Source organism: Petromyzon marinus, chromosome 38, assembly GCF_048934315.1.
Source record: "Petromyzon marinus isolate PM22_M1 ecotype Great Lakes invasive population chromosome 38, UKy_Petmar_22M1.pri1.0, whole genome shotgun sequence".
Taxonomy (NCBI): domain Eukaryota; kingdom Metazoa; phylum Chordata; class Hyperoartia; order Petromyzontiformes; family Petromyzontidae; genus Petromyzon; species Petromyzon marinus.
The window spans coordinates 12,248,227-12,274,529 of NC_133704.1; the positions used below are offsets into that span (position 1 = coordinate 12,248,227).

The following is a 26,303-nucleotide window of genomic DNA, read 5'->3' on the forward strand; positions in this document are numbered from 1 at the left end:
GTGATGTTGATGATGAGAGAGAGAGACGCAAACTCCAAATATACAGCAGCAGCAGCAGGCGTCAGGGTCGGGATCGAACCCACGACCTCCTGCACACCAGGCGAGGTAGTCAACATCTCCGTGTAAAACCCAACAACAGCAACGCTGCAACCTCGTGGTGCTGTTGGCCGCAACGGCCCCTCCCCCCACCCCTCCCCCGCGTCCGTGTGTAGCAGCGGTAATAATACTAAGTATTAATAATAACTAAAAATAACAAGTAATAATTAGTATTCATAATACGTAATAATAACTAATAATAACTAATAATAAGTAATAATAAGTAATAACTAATAATAAGTAATAATAAGTAATAATACGTAATAATAAGTAATAATAATAACTAATAATAAGTAATAATAACTAATAATAAGTAATAATAATAAGTTATAATAATAACTAATAATAAGTAATAATAATAAGTAATAATAAGTAATAATAATAAGTTATAATAATAACTAATAACTAATAATAAGTAATAATAATAACTAATAACTAATAATAAGTAATAATAATAAGTTATAATAATAACTAATAATAATAAGTAATAATAAGTAATAATAATAGGAGCTCGCTAACAGCACTTGGCCCCTATGCGTGCGAGAGGCTCCTAACGAGCCGGGGTGGGGGTGGGGGTGGGGGGGGGGCGAGGCGTTCTTTGTGCGAGCGTGGGGGGGGGGGGCAGAGGGCACCCCCAGACTCACCGCGACTCCTCGCCGTCTACACTCGGGGTGCGGGTTGCAGGGGGAGGGGCAGGGTGGGGGTGGTGATTGGGGGAGAGAGTGGGGGGAGAGTGGGGGGAGAGTGGGGGGAGAGTGGGGGGGGGGGGTTAGTGGGGGAGAGTGGGGAGAGTGTGGCGGGAGAGTGGAGGTGGTGAGTGGGGAGAGAGTGGGGGGAGAGTAGGGGGTGAGTGGGGGGAGAGTGGGGGGTGAGTGGAGGTGGTGAGTGGGGGGAGAGTGGGGGTGAGTGGGGGGAGAGTGGGGGGGGGGGGGTTAGTGGGGGAGAGTGGGGTGAGTGGGCGGAGAGTGGGGGGTGAGTGGGCAGAGAGTGGAGGTGGTGAGTGGTGGGGGTTAGTGGGGGAGAGTGGGGAGAGGGGGGGGAGAGTGGAGGTGGTGAGTGGGGAGAGAGTGGGGGGAGAGTAGGGGGTGAGTGGGGGGTGAGTGGGGGGAGAGTGGGGGGAGAGTGGTGGGGGTTAGTGGGGGAGAGTGGGGAGAGTGTGGCGGGAGAGTGGGGGTGGTGAGTGGGGGGAGAGTGGGGGGGGGGTAGAGTGGGGGTGGTGAGTGGGGGTAGAGTGGGGGGGGGGTAGAGTGGGGGGTGAGTGGGGGTCGTCGCTGTCTCGACGCGCGTGCCCCCTGTGTGTTTAGGGTGACGCGCACTCTCTCCCACCGCCTCTCTCCCTCCGCCTCTCTCCCTCCGTCTCTCTCCCACCGTCTCTCTCCCACCGCCTCTCTCCCTCCGCCTCTCTCCCTCCGTCTCTCTCCCACCGTCTCTCTCCCACCGCCTCTCTCCCTCCGCCTCTCTCCCTCCGTCTCTCTCCCACCGTCTCTCTCCCACCGTCTCTCTCCCACCGCCTCTCTCCCTCCGCCTCTCTCCCTCCGCCTCTCTCCCTCCGTCTCTCTCCCTCCGTCTCTCTCCCACCGTCTCTCTCCCTCCGTCTCTCTCCCACCGTCTCTCTCCCTCCGTCTCTCTCCCACCGTCTCTCTCCCTCCGCCTCTCTCCCTCCGCCTCTCTCCCTCCGCCTCTCTCCCTCCGCCTCTCTCCCTCCGCCTCTCTCCCTCCGCCTCTCTCCCTCCGCCTCTCTCCCTCCGTCTCTCTCCCTCCGCCTCTCTCCCTCCGTCTCTCTCCCTCCGTCTCTCTCCCACCGTCTCTCTCCCTCCGCCTCTCTCCCTCCGCCTCTCTCCCTCCGCCTCTCTCCCTCCGCCTCTCTCCCACCGCCTCTCTCCCTCCGTCTCTCTCCCTCCGTCTCTCTCCCTCCGTCTCTCTCCCTCCGTCTCTCTCCCTCCGCCTCTCTCTTTGTCCGCCTGTTTGTGCCCACCTCTCCCCCCCCCCCTTTGTGCTCACCTCTGATCGCGTGTTCGCGCGTGCGCGCGCTGTGCGGTGTGTAGTAGACATCGCCGCGAGGGAGACAAAGGCGGCCGGGCGTAGTTCTGACCCCCACCCCCCTCCACGTCGTCCACTCGCGCGCCCTTCGTAGACGCTGCAGCTCGCCAACAGCGTCCTGGGCCTCCCCTAGGTCGGCTCAGCCTCAAATGATTACCTGGTGCGGTGTGTAGTAAACATCGCCACTGGGGAGACAAAGGCGGCCGGGCGTGGTGTTGCCCACTCACCCCCTCGTGTGTCGTGCGGGCTTCATAGGTGCTCGCTAACAGCACTTGCCCCTACAGTCTGTTAAGGCTATATGGGGGATATTTGTTGTATTTGTCTTTGTGTGTGTGTGACCACATGAATGTTGCTGTACGTGACCGGCGTGCCTGGCTGGCCTTCGCTACAACAGTCTGCCACAACAGTCTGTTACAACAGTCTGTTACAACAGTCTGCTACAAGTCTGTTACAACAGTCTGTTACAACAGTCTGCTACAAGTCTGTTACAACAGTCTGCCACAACAGTCTGTTACAACAGTCTCCTACAAGTCTGCTACAACAGTCTGCTACAACAGTCTGTTACAACAGTCTGTTACAACAGTCTGTCACAACAGTCTGTTACAAGTCTGCTACAACAGTCTGTTACAACAGTCTGCTTCAACAGTCTGTTACAACAGTCTGTTACAACAGTCTGTTACAACAGTCTCCTACAAGTCTGTTACAACAGTCTGTTACAACAGTCTGTTACAACAGTCTCCTACAAGTCTGTTACAACAGTATGTTACAACAGTCTGTTACAACAGTCTGCTACAAGTCTGTTACAACAGTCTGCTACAACAGTCTGCTACAACAGTCTGTTACAACAGTCTGTTACAACAGTCTCCTACAACAGTCTGTTACAACAGTCTATTACAACAGTCTGTTACAAGTCTGCTACAACAGTCTGTTACAACAGTCTGTTACAACAGTCTGTTACAAGTCTGCTACAACAGTCTGCTACAACAGTCTGTTACAACAGTCTGTTACAAGTCTGTTACAAGTCTCCTACAACAGTCTGTTACAACAGTCTGTTACAACAGTCTGTTACAAGTCTGTTACAAGTCTCCTACAACAGTCTGTTACAGCAGTCTGTTACAACAGTCTGTTACAAGTCTGCTACAACAGTCTGCTACAACAGTCTGCTACAACAGTCTGTTACAACAGTCTGTTACAAGTCTGTTACAAGTCTGCTACAACAGTCTGTTACAACAGTCTGCTACAACAGTCTGTTACAACAGTCTGTTACAACAGTCTGTCACAACAGTCTGTTACAACAGTCTGTTACTACAGTCTGTTACAAGTCTGTTACTACAGTCTGTTACAACAGTTTGTTACAACAGTCTACTACAACAGTCTGCTACAACAGTCTGTTACAAGTCTGTTACAACAGTTTGTTACAAGTCTGCTACAACAGTCTGTTACAACAGTCTGTTACAACAGTCTGTTACTACAGTCTGCTACAACAGTCTGCTACAACAGTCTGTCACAACAGTCTCCTACAACAGCCTAAACGGTGGGGGGATCTTCGTGTCTTTGTGTGTGTAACGGCTACACTATACACTACACTATACACTACACTATACACTACACTAGTGCTGTACTAGTATACTACACTATACACTACACTACTATACACTACACTACTATACACTACACTATACACTACACTATACACTACACTACTATACACTACACTACTATACACTACACTATACACTACACTATACACTACACTACTATACACTACTATACACTACACTATACACTACTATACACTACACTACTATACACTACACTATACACTACACTATACACTACACTACTATCCACTACACTATACACTACACTACTATTCACTACACTATACACTACACTACTATACACTACACTACTATACACTACACTACTATACACTACACTACTATACACTACACCACTATACACTACACTATAGACTACACTATACACTACACTACTATACACTACACTACTATTCACTACACTATACACTACACTATACACTACACTATACACTACACTACTATACACTACACTACAATACACTACACTACTATACACTACACTACTAAACACTACACTATACACTACACTACTATACACTACACTGCTATACACTACACTACGATACACTACACTATACACTACACTACTATACACTACAATACACTACACTATACACTACACAACTATACACTACACTTCTATACACTACACTATACACTACACTACCATACACTACACTATACACTACACTACACTATACACTACACTATACACTACTATACACTACACTATACACTACCATACACTACACTATCCACTACACCACTATACACTACACTGCTATACACTACACTATACACTACACTACTATACACTACAGTATATACTACTATACACTACACTATACACTACACTACCATACACCACACTATACGCTACACTACTATACACTACACGATACACTACACTACTATACACTACACTATACACTACACTATACACTACTACACTCTACGCTACACTACCATACACTACACTATCCACTACACTATACACTACACTATACACTAAACTACTATACACTACTCTATCCACTACACTACTATACACTACACTTACCACTACACTACTATACACTAAAATATTCACTACTACACTACACACTACACTAACCACTACACTATTATATGCTACTATACACTACACTACTATACACTACACTATACACTACACTACTATACACTACACTACTATACACTATTACACACTACACTACTATACACTACTACACACTACACTACTATACACTACACTACTACACACTACATTACTATACACTACTACACACTACACTACTATACACTACACTACTACACACTACATTACTATACACAACTACACACTTCGCTACTATACACTACACTACTGCACACTACACTACTATACACTACTACACACTACACTACTACACACTATACACTACACTACTACACACTACACTGTTCTCTACACACTACTATACACTATACACTACTACACACTACACTACTATACAATACTACACACTACACTACTATACACTATACACTACTGCACACTACACTACTACACACTACTACACACTACTATACACTACTACACACTACACTACTATACAATACTACACACTACACTACTATACACTATACACTACTGCACACTACACTACTTTACACTATACACTACTGCACACTACACACTACACTATACTCTACACACTACTATACACTATACACTACTGCACACTGCACTACTATACACTATACACTACTGCACACTACACTACTACACACTACTACACACTACTATAGACTATACACTACTACACACTACACAATACTACACACTACACTACTATACACTACTGCACACTACACTACTACACACTACTATACACCATACACTACTGCACACTACACTACTATACACTATACACTACTGCACACTACACTACTATACACTATACACTACTGCACACTACACTACTACACACTACTACACACTACTATACACTATACACTACTGCACACTACACTACTACACACTACTACACACTACACACTACACTACTATACACTATACACTACTGCACACTACACACTACTACACACTACACTGTTCTCTACACAATACTATATACTATACACTACTACACACTACACTACTATACAATACTACACACTACACTACTATACACTACTGCACACTACACTATACTCTACACACTACTATACACTATACTCTACACACTACTATACACTATACACTACTGCACACTACACTACTCTGGCCCTGTGTGTCAGTCTTGGTGTTTCCCCTCAACGTTGCCCGTCTCTTCCCCCCCGCCCCCCCGCCCCGAGTCGCAAGCGCTCGGATTATCTGAGCCTGCGGCAGCAAATTCCTTTCGTTCGTGCCGCCTCCAAATTACCACCCCTCAACAACAACCACAACAACCACAACAACAACCACAACAACCACAACAACAACCACAACAACAACCACAACAACCACAACAACAACCACAACAACCACAACAACAACCACAACAACCACAGCAACCACAACAACCACAACAACCACAACAACCACAACCACAACAACCACAACAACAGCCACAGCAACCACAACAACAACCACAACAACCACAACAGCAACCACAACAACCACAACAACAACAACCACAGCAACCACAACAACCACAACAACCACAACAACAACCACAACAACAACCACAACAACCACAGCTCAAATCCTGTCACAAAATAGCGCACTCGTTTTATCGACCAAAATGTGATTGGCCGAGTCACCCCCCCCCACCACCTCCCCCCCACCACCTCCCCCCCCACCACCTCCCGCTCCATCCGATCGGAGATTTGACCTCTTGAACCCCGCGAGTGAAGGTCACGAGGTCAATCTCAGTAACGGGCTGTTCTACAACACTCAGCGGGGAGGCGAATGACTGGTTAACTGCTGACGGTGTGTGTGTGGTGTGTGTGGTGTGTTTGTGTGGGGTGTGTGTGTGGTGGGTGTGTGGTGTGTGTGCGGTGTGTGTGTGGTGGTGTGGTGTGTGTGTGGTGGTGTGGTGTGTGTGTGGTGTGTGTGTGGTGTGTGTGTGTGGTGTGTGTGTGTGGTGTGTGTGGTGTGTGTGTGTGGTGTGTGTGTGTGGTGGGTGTGTGTTGTGTGTGCGGTGTGTGTGTGGTGGTGTGGTGTGTGTGTGGTGTGTGTGTGGTGTGTGTGTGGTGGGTGTGTGGTGTGTGTGCGGTGTGTGTGTGGTGTGTGTGTGGTGTGTGCTGTGTGTGGTGTGTGTGGTGTGTGTGGTGTGTGTGGTGTGTTTGTGTGGTGGGTGTGTGGTGTGTGTGGTGTGTTTGTGTGGTGTGTGTGTGTGGTGTGTGTGTGTGGTGTGTGCTGTGTGTGTGTGGTGTGTGTGTGGTGTGTGCTGTGTGTGGTGTGTGTGTGTGGTGTGTGTGGTGTGTTTGTGTGGTGGGTGTGTGGTGTGTGTGGTGGGTGTGTGGTGTGTGTGTGTGGTGTGTGCTGTGTGTGGTGTGTTTGTGTGGTGGGTGTGTGGTGGGTGTGTGGTGTGTGTGGTGGGTGTGTGGTGTGTGTGTGTGGTGTGTGCTGTGTGTGGTGTGTTTGTGTGGTGGGTGTGTGGTGTGTGTGGTGGGTGTGTGGTGTGTGTGTGTGGTGTGTGCTGTGTGTGGTGTGTTTGTGTGGTGTGTTTGTATGGTGTTTGTGTGGTGTGTTTGTGTATATGAATTCCTGCAGTCACGAAAGCTTTACTATACACTACACCACTATACACTCTACTGTTATACACTACTATACACTACACCACTATACACTACACTATTATACACCACTATACTATACACTACACTATTATACACTACTATACACTACACCACTATACTACTATACACTACACTCTGCACTTCGCTATACACTACACACTACCATACACTACAATACACTACACTACTATACACTACACTACTATACACTACACTACTATACACTACACTATTATACACTACACCACTATACACTACACTATTATACACTACTATACACTACACCACTATACACTACACTATTATACACTACTATATACTACACCACTATACTATACACTACACTATTATACACTACTATACACTACACCACTATACTACTATAAACTACACTCTGCACTTCGCTATACACTACACACTACCATACACTACACTACTACACACTAAATACGACATGCATACAACATACATACAAACATACAATATACGTACAAGACAAAAACATACGTACAACATACAAAATACATACAATATAAAACCGTACATGCAGCATACAAAATACATGCAACATACATACGCACAACACGATTAACAACGTGAGAGGGATCACTTCGTTTAGCTCTGGCGCGATTAGCGTTGCACTCCATCAATATGCACTCTGTGTTGTCGTCAAAGTTCTTCCTAATTAGAAGCGTCCACTCCGCTTTGCGCGTGTGTGACCCAGACGTCAGCTCTATTGAGGCCTTCATGGTGAAGTGCATCATTCGTCTTGATTTGGGGCTTTCGTGACTGCACGAACCTTCACTCTTACCAAGGGGTGCGCATCGTTCGTGTTTGACATCAGTCACGCTCCGGTCCACGATGGGTCTCTAGCCCCGTCGCGTGCTGCAGCGTGGGGGATTTTGTTTGCTCTAGAGACTCCGAGTTTCCCCTTAGCTAAGGGACTATGATCGCTGTGGTTGACTATAGTTACTCGGCAATTAATCGTCTCAAAAATAGCTCCCCCCGCATGCGTAAACTATATATACATGTTTTTTTCAGATTTTAATCATTTTTTTATATTTGAATTTGTTCACAAACGTAGACACGGCGATATGTGTATATATATATACACACATCTCACGTAAATGATTAAACAGTACTTACCAATTGTACACTTTTACAGCACCATTGTCGATCTATCTATCTGGTTTGTGGAACATTTCGTAGAAAATATTCAAATTCCGCCACTTCGGCCTGGAGCGTACAAACGCGACCGTTCGGTTGTTCTAGAAATAGCGTGAATCAAACTTTGCTGGACTCTCTCTCTCTCTGTGTAACGTGCATGTGTGTGTTCAAGGCTACACGGGGGTAGCGTTGTCTTTGGAGCGGTGGTGGAGCGGTTAGCGCTACACTGCGCTACGAACCTGCATGGTGACCCGAGTTCGATTCCCGCTCACGGCCAACAGCGGTGACGAGTATTTGAACCGGTCCTGGGTCTCCCCTAGGTCGATTCAGTCTCAAATGAGTACCTGGTGCGGTGCGTAAAGATATCGCCACTGGGGAGACAAAGGCGGCCGGGCGTGGTGCTGGCCACTAAATCCCTCGTGTGTGCTATAGGTGCTGCTACTCGCAAACAGCACTTGCCCCAACAGTCTGTTAAGTCTATACGGAGGATCTTTGCCTTAATGTGCATATATAGTATGTATATATACATATACGGTATGTATATATGTCTTTGATCCACCCCTCTGCGTACAACATTGACACAGCGGGTGGCCCAATAGTCACAGACACATCGAGGTTTATCAAAAAAATAAAAAAAATATTGCCGTTGCTTTCACACCTGATGATGATTGCTTGTGTTGCAATCGAAACGTCGTGATTTAATTTATTTTAGATTTTTCCACCTACCACGTGACTTTACCGAAAGAACCAAAGAGTTTGGATCCTTGCAGTCACGAAAACTTCAAGTCTAGAACGACATCGAGGGTTCTTCACTCGATTATTTTTCAACACCGCCATTACAACAACTTAAGTTTATATTTTAGTTTAACACGTAGCGACCAATATCGCGGGTTTAACGACACATTCATATTATTTACGCGACCTAACCCCCCCCCCCCCCCCAAAAAAAAAACACCTCTGTTATGGGATTGTATCGGTTATAATGATCGATCTTAATATCGAATCGCTTCTTATCCGTAGAATTAGCTTTGTTCTGTTTGCAAAAACACGACGCCAAATGAGAGATTGTCGCGCGTTCATGCAACCAACGGAAGTCAGTTTGAACATCTTGGTTTTATTTTTTTTAAACGTAAATTAAATGTAACCCTGCGTGATCATGCGTTAAAATAAAACAAAAGTATTTTTTTTTAAAATATATATTTAACCCGATGCAGGGGTAGCCGCAGTGGGTGGGGATGCGGGACCCGGGGATAATGAGAACATAATTTATTTATACTAGAGGAGAAATCCGATGAGCTCTAAAGCTCTTTTCCACAAATGTTCAGTAGGTTCACCAGTGTCCAGTAAATCACTCAGCGTGGGCCACCCAACGCCTTCGAACTATGACCGATATAAACTATAAACTATTTTGATTTAAAGCTTTCGTGACTGCAGGGATTCATATTCTTGGTTCTTTCGGTAAAGTCGCCACCACGTAGAAGGGAAACAATAAATAATAAAAATATAAAACAACAAAATTCTCACGACGTTTCGACTGCAACACAAGAAGCAATCATCATCATCATCAGGTGTGGTTTTCACAGAATTTTATTGTTTTATATTTTTATTATTTTATTGTTTCCCTTCTACGTGACTTTACCGATAGAACCAAGAATATATAAACTATTTGTTTTACCGGATAAGGCTCCACTGAGCTACGTAGCTCTTTCTCAGAAGCGACCTGGCCACCACTAATGACAGCTGGTCGACGGAGTGGCGGCTTCATAATCATCACCACGTGGACATTTACAGCAGCGAGACAAACACTAAAAACCCGTGACGTTGATTCGAACTGTGGAGAGAAAACCCGGAGGACCCGGAGGACAAATCCACGCGACCACGGCGAGAGAGAGAGACGGAGACTCCAAATATACAGCAGCAGCAGCAGGCGTCGGGGCCGGGATCGAACCCACGACCTCCTGCACACCAGGCGAGGTAGTTAACATCTCCTAGCCACCCTGATGATATGATGAGAGAGAGACACGCAGACTCCAAATATACAGCAGCAGGCGTCAGGGTCGGGATCGAACCCACGACCTCCTGTATACCAGGCGAGGCATCTTGCTGCATGCGCAGTTTTGTGGTGGAGTCATTTATCCTCTTCCATCTATGCTGGACATATCCACAACTAGCAATTATAAATAAATATTAACTGGTGTATACATGATTGCTATCCGAGCTATGTCGAGTCATCACGTAACGTTGGGTCGATCATTCTCCTTGAGAAGACACTTAGATGGAGACAGAGAGAGAGAGACAGAGAGAGAGAGATGTTGTGAGAGGCAGAAGGAGGAGGACACGTGAATGATTCATGCGGTGGGAAGTTAAACTGCGCACGGGATGTAAATCTCTCAGCCGACAGAGCGCGCAGTAAGTGGCAGCAACAGCCTCGATATGGATCTAACCCGGGTGTTTGATCAAAGTCACACGCTAATAATACGAAAATACAAACACACGGGTATTAATAAATCATTAACAATACACACAGCAACTTCCACCCTCCCCTATCCATTTTGCGTGTCTCGCGGGCTCCACGGTGGCTAGGAGATTTGACTACCTCGCCTGGTGTGCAGGAGGTCCGTGGGTTCGATCCCAACCCCGACGCCTACTGCTGTATATTTGGAGTTTGCGTCTTTCTCTCATCATCATCACGGTGGCTAGGAGATGTTAACTCCCTCCCTTGGTGTGCAGGAGGTCCGTGGGTTCGATCCCGACCCCGACGCCGCCTGCTACTGCTGCTGCTGTACATTTGGTGTCTGCGTCTCTCCCCGTCGCCGCGCGAGTTTCTGTCCCTTCCAACATCTCGAAGCAACATCACCACGCGTTCAGGGCGTTTGTTCTCCTGCTAGAAATTCCCACGTGGCGGTGATGATGATCCGCGCGTCCGATTAGCGCGGGTGCTTACGTACGATGCGAAATAAGTTCAACGCGCACGTGCACGCGCACGTGCAGACATACGTCTCGTCAAGCTGTCAATCGTGGCCAGGTCGCTGCTGAATTAAAGCAGCTACGGAGCTCACTGGGACCTTACCTGGTGAAAGAACACCAAAGGGTTTAGTTTTAGTTGATTAAATAACAATAATAATAATAGGCGACGTTTCGGGCAATGCCCTTCCCCCTTACCTACCCTTTCCCAGCACACGGAGAGTATCTTATCTGCCTCTCCGTATTTGTTAATCTGCGCCTACCGCATTGAACAGCGCGGTGATTAAATGACTCCTCACTACCCACCTCCCTCAACGCCCATCCTGTGACCCAGACAGCGTGGATAAGTCCTCATCCAGCAGTGGATTTGTTGTCCACGTTCCTATGACGGGGGTGTGGCAAGAGGGGGGGGGTGTATTTATATATTTACGTATTTACGTTGTTGATAAGTCAGCGTCGTTCAGTATTCGTAACAGCACGAACCAGCCACTGCTTCTGCCGCCGTGCGGTTTGCTGCTGTGTGTGATGCATGTACGTGTGTTGTGTGTTGTGTGTACGTGTGTTGTGTGTACGTGTGTTGTGTGTACGTGTGTTGTGTGTACGTGTTTACGTGTGTTGTGTGTACGTGTGTTGTGTGTACGTGTGTTGTGTGTACGTGTGTTGTGTGTTGTGTGTACGTGTATTGTGTGTACGTGTGTTGTGTGTACGTGTGTTGTGTGTTGTGTGTAAGTGTGTTGTGTGTACGCGTGTTGTGTGTACGTGTGTTGTGTGTACGCGTGTTGTGTGTTGTGTGAACGTGTGTTGTGTGTACGTGTGTTGTGTGTACGTGTGTTGTGTGTTGTGTGTACGTGTGTTGTGTGTACGTGTGTTGTGTGTACGTGTGTTGTGTATACGTGTGTTGTGTGAACGTGTGTTGTGTGTACGTGTGTTGTGTGTACGTGTGTTGTGTGTACGTGTGTTGTGTGTACGTGTTTACGTGTGTTGTGTGTACGTGTGTTGTGTGTACGTGTGTTGTGTGTACGTGTGTTGTGTGTACGTGTGTTGTGTGTACGTGTATTGTGTGTACGTGTGTTGTGTGTACGTGTGTTGTGTGTTGTGTGTACGTGTGTTGTGTGTACGCGTGTTGTGTGTACGTGTGTTGTGTGTACGCGTGTTGTGTGTTGTGTGAACGTGTGTTGTGTGTACGTGTGTTGTGTGTACGTGTGTTGTGTGTTGTGTGTACGTGTGTTGTGTGTAGGTGTGTTGTGTGTACGTGTGTTGTGTGTACGTGTGTTGTGTATACGTTTGTTGTGTGAACGTGTGTTGTGTATACGTGTGTTGTGTGTACGTGTGTTGTGTGTACGTGTGTTGTGTGTACGTGTGTTGTGTGTTGTGTGTACGTGTGTACGTGTGTTGTGTGTACGTGTGTTGTGTGTACGTGTGTTGTGTGTACGTGTGTTGTGTGTACGTGTGTTGTGTGAACGTGTGTTGTGTGAGCGTGTGTTGTGTGTACGTGTGTTGTGTGTTGTGTGTACGTGTGTTGTGTGTACGTGTGTTGTGTGTACGTGTGTTGTGTGTACGTGTGTTGTGTATTGTGTGTACGTGTGTACGCGTGTTGTGTGTACGTGTGTTGTGTGTACGCGTGTTGTGTGTTGTGTGAACGTGTGTTGTGTGTACGTGTGTTGTGTGTACGTGTGTTGTGTGTTGTGTGTACGTGTGTTGTGTGTAGGTGTGTTGTGTGTACGTGTGTTGTGTGTACGTGTGTTGTGTATACGTTTGTTGTGTGAACGTGTGTTGTGTATACGTGTGTTGTGTGTACGTGTGTTGTGTGTACGTGTGTTGTGTGTACGTGTGTTGTGTGTTGTGTGTACGTGTGTACGTGTGTTGTGTGTACGTGTGTTGTGTGTACGTGTGTTGTGTGTACGTGTGTTGTGTGTACGTGTGTTGTGTGAACGTGTGTTGTGTGAGCGTGTGTTGTGTGTACGTGTGTTGTGTGTTGTGTGTACGTGTGTTGTGTGTACGTGTGTTGTGTGTACGTGTGTTGTGTGTACGTGTGTTGTGTATTGTGTGTACGTGTGTAGGTGTGTTGTGTGTACGTGTGGTGTGTGTACGCGTGCTGTGTGTGTAGTGTAAGTTGAACTTATTTCGCACCGTACGTAACCAACCGTGGCTAATCGGAGATGCGGTGGAGGGGACGGACAACAAACGAACACACAGCAAGCAAGTTCTCAATAGAAGAGTTCTCACTCTCCTGCTAACCCAGTCCCTCGCTCAGCCAGTCACTCGCGCACCCAGTCACTCGCTCATCCAGTCACTCGCTCACCCAGTCACCAAGTCACGCGCTCACCCAGTCACTCGCTCACCCAGTCACTCGCTCACCCAGTCACCAAGTCACTCGCTCACCAAGTCACTCGTTCACCAAGTCAAGCGCTCACTCGCCCACTCAGTCACTCGCTCACCCAGTCACTCGCTCACCCAGTCACTCGCTCAACAACTCACTCGCTCACCAAGTCACGCGCTCACTCGCCCACTCAGTCACTCGCTCACCCAGTCCCTCGCTCACCAAGTCACGCGCTCACCCAGACACTCGCTCACCCAGTCACTCGCTCACCAAGTCACTCGCTCACCAAGTCACTCGCTCACCAAGTCACTCGCTCACCAAGTCACTCGCTCACTCGCTCACCCAGTCACTCGCTCACCAAGTCACTCGCCCACTCAGTCACTCGCTCACCGTCGAACAAAGGCGGTGGTCACCACAACGCACGGCGCCTTCAGATGCGCTTCTGAGGCTGCCTGGAGCGCTCTTCCTTCAGCCAGTGGAGCTAAAAGAAATGAGTTTGTCAATCTCGATGATGATTTGGTGTGACACGTCGGCTTTCGCGATGATGATGATGATGGTGATGTAAAAGTGCATCGCAGCTCCCCCAGTGGCTTCCTGATACCGCAAGGAAGAGACGTTCCAGACGGCCGCAGGAAGCAGCGCATCCGAAAGCGCCGCGCGACGATGATGACGACGATGACGACGATGATGATGACGATGACGACGATGATGATGACGATGACGACGACGATGATGACGACGATGATGACGGCGACGAGGACGGCAATGACGATGATGATGACGATGATGATGACGACGATGATGATGACGACGACGATGATGACGATGATGATGACGACGATGATGACGATGATGACGACGACGATGATGACGATGATAACGATGATGATGACGACGACGAAGATAACGACGATGATGACGACGTTGCGGTGACCACCACCGCCTTCGTTCGACGGCTTAGCAGCCAGAAGCTGCCGCCGCTACCGCTGCTGCTGTCACTGCTACCGCTACTGCTGCTGCTGCTGTCACTGCTACCGCCGCTACCGCTGCTGCTGCGAGTGTGACGAGCCGCGCGCCGCTGCCGGTTCGTGACGCTCCGTGACGACATCGGCAGCAAGAGGCGGCGTGGTCCGCGGTTCATCCGTGGCCAAAGCTGCTTCGTGCGCGTCACGAGTCACGAGGAGTCACGAGTCACGAGTCACGAGTCGTCACGAGTCGCCGCGATGACCTCGCAACGCCGTGGTCATTGCGCTCGAGACACTGCTCCGCGCGTCGCTTCCCTCCTCCATAACCAAGCCCCCACCCCCCACCCCCCCACACCCCCCCCACACCCCCCACACCCCCCCACACCCCCCCACACCCCCCCACACCCACCCCCCCAGACGCCGTGACTCGGTTTAGCAAAAGGCATTACTACTTCTTTGGTTATTTCGGTAAAGTCACGTAGGTAGAAATAAAATCAAACAAATCAGTATGGATTCCTGCAGTCACGAAAGCTTCAAATCAAGATAAAAGTCATCAACATAAATCGGCGTCGAGTTCACCCTCACGCGCCCTCCCCCCCTCTCGTCTCCTTCACCCCCCCCCATCACCTCCTCCTCATGCTCCTCCTCCTCCACGCGTCTCACTCTCTTCCTTCCCATCCCTTCCTCTCCTCTCCCTCCTCCTCCTCCATCACCCATCATCCCAACTCGCTCTCATTCATTCTCCTCTCTCCATCCTCCTCATGTCCCCCTGTTCATGCCTCCTCCCCCCCACCTCCACTCTCGCCTCCATCTCCTCCCCTCCCCTCTCCTCTTTATCTCCTTCTTACCCCCCCCCCCGTCTCCATCTCCCCCCTCTATCCCTTAACTCTCCTCTCCTGCTCTGTCCAAGCCCCTGCTAAGCTCACCTCTTCTCCCATCTCCTTCGCAGTCATTAAAGCAATGTTAAGCTCAAACTAAAACCTCACCTTTTTCAACTCGCGTTTGCTCAACATACCTTTACAGTGCCGCTGATTGTTTAACAGGCCTTCGACGGAAATTTATTAGAACGCAATTTTGTTTCGTGTGGACATTCCTTGCATTCGTCTAACGATTTCGCCTTCTGACAATGGTTTTTTTTTAATCTTTTACAATCTGCACGGCACTTTGAATGGCTTCCCTCGGCACGACAGTGCGCTCTATAGAAACAGAGGCGCGCTTGATATTTGTGGTTCATTGATTGATCCTCCTCCCCCCCCCTCCCGCGCGCCCCCCCCTCCCGTGCCACCGCCTCCGCAGGCGAATGTTCCCGGCTTTCAAGGTGCGCGTGTCGGGCCTGGACAAGAAGGCAAAGTACATCCTGCTGCTGGACATCGTGGCGGCCGACGAGTGCCGCTACAAGTTCCACAACTCCCGCTGGATGGTGGCGGGCAAGGCTGACCCCGAGCTGCCGCGCCGACTCTACATCCACCCGGACTCGCCGGCGACCGGCGACCATTGGATGGGCAAGGCGGTGACCTTCCACAAGCTGAAGCTCACCAACAATCTGTCGGACAAACACGGATACGTGAGTGTCCCCTCGTCCACGTCGAATGGGGGGGCGGAGGGAGGGGGCGGGCGGGGAGGGGGGGAGCGCGCACCGCTTATTGATTCACTCGCGAGCGGTTTTGTAAATGTTGTGTTGTTTTATTTAGTTTTTTTTCGTTTGACCGGCTTGAGAACTCGAGAGATTCGGATGAACTATAAACGCATTTTTTTTTTACCTTTTTAAAATTTATATCTCACGGTAGTTTGTGATGGCTGAAATATAGAATTACAGGGTGGCCCAAAAGTCAGGACACATGGGGTTATTATATTTACGTTAAACTAATATTTATTTATTTTACGAGTACGAGGCCGCACTGAGTTTCGTTGATCTTGTGTTGTCAGAAGCGACCTGGCTATCACGAATGATAGCTCAGAAAAGTGGCTTATCGTCATCATTGTCGTCATCATCACGTGGACATTTATAGCAGCGTCACCTGCCGGGTCAAAGTCCTGTCAGCTGTCTTGATTCCTATTTGCTTCATCGCTGTTTTACATTTTTTTAAATGTATTATTGTTATTATACGTCCTGTCAGCTCTCAGAGATACGAATCCGGTCAGTATGTCCGGTTGCCTGTTCGGACCAAGAGTCGTGTAGAACCAGTGACATCTACATCTGCAGAACGTGTAGAACCAGTGGCATCTACATCTGCAGAACGTGTAGAACCAGTGGTATCTACATCTGCAGAACGTGTAGAACCAGTGGCATCTATATCTGCAGAACGTGTAGAACCAGTGGCATCTACATCTGTAGAACGTGTAGAACCAGTGGCATCTACATCTGCAGAACGTGTAGAACCAGTGGCATCTACATCTGCAGAACGTGTAGAACCAGTGGCATCTACATCTGCAGAACGTGTAGAACCAGTGGCATCTACATCTGCAGAACGTGTAGAACCAGTGGCATCTACATCTGCAGAACGTGTAGAACCAGTGGCATCTATATCTGCAGAACGTGTAGAACCAGTGGCATCTACATCTGTAGAACGTGTAGAACCAGTGGCATCTACATCTGCAGAACGTGTAGAACCAGTGGCATCTACATCTGCAGAACGTGTAGAACCAGTGGCATCTACATCTGCAGAACGTGTAGAACCAGTGGCATCTACATCTGCAGAACGTGTAGAACCAGTGGCATCTACATCTGCAGAACATGTAGAACCAGTGGCATCTACATCTGCAGAACGTGTAGAACCAGTGGCATCTACATCTGCAGAACGTGTAGAACCAGTGGCATCTACATCTGCAGAACGTGTAGAACCAGTGGCATCTACATCTGCAGAACGTGTAGAACCAGTGGCATCTACATCTGCAGAACGTGTTGAACGAGTGGCATCTACATCTGCAGAACGTGTAGAACCAGTGGCATCTACATCTGCAGAACGTGTAGAACCAGTGGCATCTACATCTGCAGAACGTGTAGAACCAGTGGCATCTACATCTGCAGAACGTGTAGAACCAGTGGCATCTACATCTGTAGAACGTGTAGAACCAGTGGCATCTACATCTGCAGAACGTGTAGAACCAGTGGCATCTACATCTGCAGAACGTGTAGAACCAGTGGCATCTACATCTGCAGAACGTGTAGAACAAGTGGCATCTACATCTGTAGAACGTGTAGAACCAGTGGCATCTACGTCTGCAGAAGGTGAAGAACCAGTGGCATCTACATCTGCAGGAGATTATACAACTTTAAAGCCATTCCTCGTGTTTAGTGTACACGTCGTACAACACGTTTGGAATCGACAGGAGTAAAGTTAGACTTACGAACAAGTCGACTTACGTACAGAGCCCTCTGGAACCTAACTCGTTCGTAAGTAGATAATTTCCTGTATAGGCGTTTTTTCTTTTCTTTCCGAAGCGACCTGGATATCACCAATGATAGCTCAACGAAGTGGCTCATCGTGTCGCGTTGGAAGTCATAGCAGCAGCCTAATAACTCTAAACACGCGGTGATGTTGATTCTAAATGTGGGAGGGAATGAAACCAATGGACCCCGGATACAAATCCACGCAACCACAGGGGGAGAGAGACACGCACACTCCAAATATAGAGCAGGCGTCGTCAGTAGTCTGGATCTAACCCACGACCTCCTGCATCCCAGGCGAGGGAGTCATCATCTCCTAGCCACTGCGACGCCGATAAGACGTGGGTCTCAGGGCCGCGACACGGTAGAGGCCATTGTGGGTTTGACAGCACAACGATGCTGTGGTGTTTGCACGTTTGTTTATTGTCGGGGGCAGCACATCACGGGCAGCACAGCACGGCTGGTATGACGGTAGCCAGCACGTGACATGGGGAGGGTTTGTTGACAGGGGCAGCACAACACGGCTGGTATGACGGTAGCCAGCACGTAATTGTCGATCGTTACCATAATCCTACAGTCCGTATCATAATTCTTAACTCTAACCCCCCCCCTCCCCCATCTTAAATGCAGACCAGAATCCTCAAACGCTATCCCCAAACCGCGTGACCATCATCAACCCCAATTTTGTAATCCTAAACCTTTACCCTACCATCTCGCCAAAAGCTGAAAATCCAACCCCGCACCTCCCCGCAATAACTCTAATCTCCACTCTCACGCTGATGCTTAGCGCTCACCACAGGCCTGACCAAAGCTAATTCCCACCCAGATCCATATAAGCGTACATACATATATACACACAGAGTCCCTGTAATCCTAAACCCTAATGATATCCCTCCCTAACCCTAACGCCTTGCCACAAACACGCCTCGTGCCCTGAACACACGTATCTTCCTTCCCCTCTCATCTACTCCCCCCCCACACATCACCACCCCCCCCCCCCCCCCCACATCCATCCACCACCACCACGGTTCCAAATTCACTTTCTAATTCTCAGCGAGCGATTCGCTCTCTACTCTCTCACGCACTCTCTCCTCTCCCCCGCACTCTCTCCCCCGCACTCTCTCCTCTCTCCCCCACTCGCACAGTAGCAGAGGCATCACCGAATAATACGTGCCAGGCTAGGTGCACGAACAAACATTTTCAACGAGAATAGGCTTTGCCCGGGATTGTTCTCATGTTCCAACCCGACATCGCCACACCGCCGATTTGCTGACCACCACAAGTCGAAGTTCACACAGACTAAAGAGGTGACTCTGACCATAACAAGTCGAAGTTCACACAGACTAAAGAGGTGACTCTGACCATCACAAGACGAAGTTCACACAGACTAAAGAGGTGACTCTGACCATAACAAGTCGAAGTTCACACAGACTAAAGAGGTGACTCTGACCATAACAAGTCGAAGTTCACGCAGACTAAAGAGGTGACTCTGACCATCACGAGTCGAAGTTCACGGTGACTAAAGAGGTGACTCTGACCATGACAACACGAAGTTCACACAGACTAAAGAGGTGACTCTGGCCACCACAAGACGAAGTTCACACAGACTAAAGAGGTGACTCTGACGGTGACAAGTCGAAGTTCACACAGACTAAAGAGGTGACTCTGACCATGACAAGACGAAGTTCACACAGACTAAAGAGGTGACTCTGACCATCACAAGACGAAGTTCACACAGACTAAAGAGGTGACTCGGACCATACAAGACGAAGTTCACACAGACTAAAGAGGTGACTCTGACCTTGACAAGTCGAAGTTCACACAGACTAAAGAGGTGACTCTGACCATGACAAGACGAAGTTCACACAGACTAAAGAGGTGACTCTGACCATGACAAGACGAAGTTCACGCAGACTAAAGAGGTGACTCTGACCATGACAAGACGAAGTTCACGCAGACTAAAGAGGTGACTCTGACCATGACAAGACGAAGTTCACACAGACTAAAGAGGTGACTCTGACCATCACAAGACGAAGATCACGGTGACTAAAGAGGTGACTCTGACCATGACAAGACGAAGTTCACACAGACTAAAGAGGTGACTCTGACCATGACAAGACGAAGTTCACACAGACTAAAGAGGTGACTCTGACCACCACAAGACGAAGTTCACGCAGACTAAAGAGGTGACTCTGACCATAACAAGACGAAGTTCACGCAGACTAAAGAGGTGACTCTGACTATGACAAGACGAAGTTCACGCAGACTAAAGAGGTGACTCTGACCTTGACAAGACGAAGTTCACACAGACTAAAGAGGTGACTCTGACCATGACAAGACGAAGTTCACACAGACTAAAGAGGTGACTCTGACCACCACAAGACGAAGTTCACACAGACTAAAGAGGTGACTCTGACCATGACAAGACGAAGTTCACACAGACTAAAGAGGTGACTCTGACCATCACAAGTCGAAGTTCACACAGACTAAAGAGGTGACTCTGACCTTGACAAGACGAAGTTCACGGTGACTAAAGAGGTGACTCTGACCATGACAAGACGAAGTTCACACAGACTAAAGAGGTGACTCTGACCATCACAAGACGAAGTTCACACAGACTAAAGAGGTGACTCTGACCATGACAAGACGAAGTTCACACAGACTAAAGAGGTGACTCTGACCATGACAAGACGAAGTTCACACAGACTAAAGAGGTGACTCTTACCATCACAAGACGAAGTTCACACAGACTAAAGAGGTGACTCTGACCATGACAAGACGAAGTTCACACAGACTAAAGAGGTGACTCTGACCATCACAAGACGAAGTTCACACAGACTAAAGAGGTGACTCTGACCATGACAAGACGAAGTTCACGCAGACTAAAGAGGTGACTCTGACCATGACAAGACGAAGTTCACACAGACTAAAGAGGTGACTCTGACCATGACAAGACGAAGTTCACACAGACTATAGAGGTGACTCTGACCATCACAAGACGAAGTTCACACAGACTAAAGAGGTGACTCTGACCATGACAAGACGAAGTTCACGCAGACTAAAGAGGTGACTCTGACCATGACAAAACGAAGTTCACACAGACTAAAGAGGTGACTCTGACCATCACAAGTCGAAGTTCACACAGACTAAAGAGGTGACTCTGACCTTGACAAGACGAAGTTCACGGTGACTAAAGAGGTGACTCTGACCATGACAAGACGAAGTTCACACAGACTAAAGAGGTGACTCTGACCATGACAAGACGAAGTTCACACAGACTAAAGAGGTGACTCTGACCATGACAAGACGAAGTTCACACAGACTAAAGAGGTGACTCTGACCATGACAAGACGAAGTTCACACAGACTAAAGAGGTGACTCTGACCACCACAAGACGAAGTTCACACAGACTAAAGAGGTGACTCTGACCATGACAAGACGAAGTTCACGGTGACTAAAGAGGTGACTCTGACCTTGACAAGACGAAGTTCACGCAGACTAAAGAGGTGACTCTGACCATGACAAGACGAAGTTCACACAGACTAAAGAGGTGTCTCTGACCATGACAAGACGAAGTTCACACAGACTAAAGAGGTGACTCTGACCATCACAAGACGAAGTTCACACAGACTAAAGAGGTGACTCTGACCATCACAAGTCGAAGTTCACACAGACTAAAGAGGTGACTCTGACCTTGACAAGACGAACTTCACGGTGACTAAAGAGGTGACTCTGACCATGACAAGACGAAGTTCACACAGACTAAAGAGGTGACTCTGACCATCACAAGACGAAGTTCACACAGACTAAAGAGGTGACTCTGACCATGACAAGACGAAGTTCACACAGACTAAAGAGGTGACTCTGACCATGACAAGACGAAGTTCACGCAGACTAAAGAGGTGACTCTGACCATGACAAGACGAAGTTCACACAGACTAAAGAGGTGACTCTGACCATGACAAGACGAAGTTCACACAGACTAAAGAGGTGACTCTGACCATGACAAGACGAAGTTCACACAGACTAAAGAGGTGACTCTGACCACCACAAGACGAAGTTCACACAGACTAAAGAGGTGACTCTGACTATGACAAGACGAAGTTCACACAGACTAAAGAGGTGACACTGACCTTGACAAGACGAAGTTCACGGTGACTAAAGAGGTGACTCTGACCATGACAAGACGAAGTTCACACAGACTAAAGAGGTGACTCTGACCATGACAAGACGAAGTTCACACAGACTAAAGAGGTGACTCTGACCATGACAAGACGAAGTTCACGCAGACTAAAGAGGTGACTCTGACCACCACAAGACGAAGTTCACACAGACTAAAGAGGTGACTCTGACCATGACAAGACGAAGTTCACACAGACTAAAGAGGTGACTCTGACCATGACAAGACGAAGTTCACACAGACTAAAGAGGTGACTCTGACCATGACAAGACGAAGTTCACGCAGACTAAAGAGGTGACTCTGACCATGACAAGACGAAGTTCACACAGACTAAAGAGGTGACTCTGACCATCCCAAGACGAAGTTCACGCAGACTAAAGAGGTGACTCTGACCACGACAAGACGAAGTTCACACAGACTAAAGAGGTGACTCTGACCATCACGAGTCAAAGTTCACACAGACTAAAGAGGTGACTCTGTCCATCACAAGACGAAGTTCACACAGACTAAAGAGGTGACTCTTACCATGACAAGACGAAGTTCACACAGACTAAAGAGGTGACTCTGACCATGACAAGACGAAGTTCACACAGACTAAAGAGGTGACTCTGACCACCACAAGACGAAGTTCACGCAGACTAAAGAGGTGACTCTGACCATGACAAAACGAAGTTCACACAGACTAAAGAGGTGACTCTGACCATGACAAGACGAAGTTCACACAGACTAAAGAGGTGACTCTGACCATGACAAGACGAAGATCACGGTGACTAAAGAGGTGACTCTGACCATAACAAGTCGAAGTTCACACAGACTAAAGAGGTGACTCTGACCATAACAAGTCGAAGTTCACACAGACTAAAGAGGTGACTCTGACCATCACAAGACGAAGTTCACACAGACTAAAGAGGTGACTCTGACCATGACAAGACGAAGTTCACACAGACTAAAGAGGTGACTCTCACCATGACAAGACGAAGTTCACGGTGACTAAAGAGGTGACTCTGACCATGACAAGACGAAGTTCACACAGACTAAAGAGGTGACTCTGACCATCACAAGACGAAGTTCACGGTGACTAAAGAGGTGACTCTGACCACCACAAGACGAAGTTCACACAGACTAAAGAGGTGACTCTGACCATGACAAGACGAAGTTCACACATACTAAAGAGGTGACTCTGACCATGACAAGACGAAGTTCACACAGACTAAAGCGGTGACTCTGACCTTGACAAGACGAAGTTCACGGTGACTAAAGAGGTGACTCTGACCATGACAAGACGAAGTTTACACAGACTAAAGAGGTGACTCTGACCATGACAAGACGAAGTTCACACAGACTAAAGAGGTGACTCTGACCTTGACAAGACGAAGTTCACGGTGACTAAAGAGGTGACTCTGACCATGACAAGACGAAGTTCACACAGACTAAAGAGGTGACTCTGACCATGACAAGACGAAGTTCACACAGACTAAAGAGGTGACTCTGACCATGACAAGACGAAGTTCACGCAGACTAAAGAGGTGACTCTGACCATGACAAGACGAAGTTCACACAGACTAAAGAGGTGACTCTGACCATGACAAGACGAAGTTCACACAGACTAAAGAGGTGACTCTGACCACCACAAGACGAAGTTCACACAGACTAAAGAGGTGACTCTGACCATGACAAGACGAAGTTCACGGTGACTAAAGAGGTGACTCTGACCTTGACAAGACGAAGTTCACGCAGACTAAAGAGGTGACTCTGACCATGACAAGACGAAGTTCACACAGACTAAAGAGGTGACTCTGACCATCACAAGACGAAGTTCACACAGAATAAAGAGGTGACTCTGACCATGACAAGACGAAGTTCACGCAGACTAAAGAGGTGACTCTGACCATGACAAGACGAAGTTCACACAGACTAAAGAGGTGACTCTGGCCATCACAAGTCGAAGTTCACACAGACTAAAGAGGTGACTCTGACCTTGACAAGACGAAGTTCACGGTGACTAAAGAGGTGACTCTGACCATGACAAGACGAAGTTCACACAGACTAAAGAGGTGACTCTGACCATCACAAGACGAAGTTCACACAGACTAAAGAGGTGACTCTGACCATGACAAGACGAAGTTCACACAGACTAAAGAGGTGACTCTGACCATGACAAGTCTAAGTTCACACAGACTAAAGAGGTGACTCTGACCATGACAAGACGAAGTTCACACAGACTAAAGAGGTGACTCTGACCATGACAAGACGAAGTTCACGCAGACTAAAGAGGTGACTCTGACCATGACAAGACGAAGTTCACGCAGACTAAAGAGGTGACTCTGACCATGACAAGACGAAGTTCACACAGACTAAAGCGGTGACTCTGACCATGACAAGACGAAGTTCACGGTGACTAAAGAGGTGACTCTGACCATGACAAGACGAAGTTTACACAGACTAAAGAGGTGACTCTGACCATGACAAGACGAAGTTCACACAGACTAAAGAGGTGACTCTGACAATGACAAGACGAAGTTCACACAGACTGAAGAGGTGACTCTGACCATAACAAGTCTAAGTTCACACAGACTAAAGAGGTGACTCTGACCATCACAAGACGAAGTTCACACAGACTAAAGAGGTGACTCTGACCATGACAAGACGAAGTTCACACAGACTAAAGAGGTGACTCTCACCATGACAAGTCGAAGTTCACACAGACTGAAGAGGTGACTCTGACCATCACAAGACGAAGTTCACACAGACTAAAGAGGTGACTCTCACCACCACAAGACGAAGTTCACACAGACTAAAGAGGTGACTCTGACCATGACAAGACGAAGTTCACACAGACTAAAGAGGTGACTCTGACCATGACAAGACGAAGTTCACGGTGACTAAAGAGGTGACTCTGACCATGACAAGACGAAGTTCACACAGACTAAAGAGGTGACTCTGACCATCACAAGACGAAGTTCACGCAGACTAAAGAGGTGACTCTGACCATGACAAGACGAAGTTCACGCAGACTAAAGAGGTGACTCTGACCATGACAAGACGAAGTTCACACAGACTAAAGAGGTGACTCTGACCATAACAAGACGAAGTTCACGGTGACTAAAGAGGTGACTCTGACCATGACAAGACGAAGTTCACACAGACTAAAGAGGTGGCTCTGACCATCACGAGTCGAAGTTCACACAGACTAAAGAGGTGACTCTGACCATGACAAGGAACAGCACTCAAGAGAGATCACAACGACCACACAGCTCTGTCTCACGGCTGCTGATATAGATGCAGAGTCAACAACAACAACAATGTCACATTATTCAGGGGGTGAAGCCCCAGATAACAACCGCACCAGTAGTAGTACTGCAGTAGTAGTGGTGTAGTAGTAGTAGTAGTTGTGTAGTAGTAGTCGTGTAGTAGTAGTGTAGTAGTAGTAGTGTAGTAGTAGTGCAGTAGTAGTAGTGTAGTAGTAGTAGTGTAGTAGTAGTAGTCGTGTAGTAGTAGTGTAGTATAGTAGCAGTCGTGTAATAGTAGTAGTGTAGTAGTAGTGTAATAGTAGTGTAGTAGTAGTGTAGTGGCAGTAGTCGTGGAGTACTAGTATAGGAGTAGTAGTGTAGTAGTATAGTAGTAGAATAGTAGTGGTGTAGTAGTAGTGTAGTAGTAGTATAGTAGTAGAACAGTAGTAGTAGTCTAGTAGTCGTGGTTTAGTAGTGTAGTAGTAGTGTAGTAGTAGTGGTGTAGTAGTATACTAGTAGTAGTAGTGCAGTAGTGTAGTAGTTGTGGTATAGTAGCATAGTAGTAGTAGTTGTAGTAGTAG

The 26,303-nt window shown here is 47.7% G+C and overlaps 1 protein-coding gene across 1 annotated transcript in view; it reads left to right on the forward strand.

Moving 5' to 3' along the window:
- Positions 1 to 26,303, forward strand: part of TBX2 (T-box transcription factor 2) — a 199,952-nt gene that overhangs the window by 70,520 nt on the left and 103,129 nt on the right. The window contains exon 2 of the mRNA XM_032967527.2: positions 16,221 to 16,488. Coding sequence (XP_032823418.2) covers positions 16,221 to 16,488 — 268 coding nt within the window. The remainder of the gene's footprint in view (positions 1 to 16,220; positions 16,489 to 26,303) is intronic.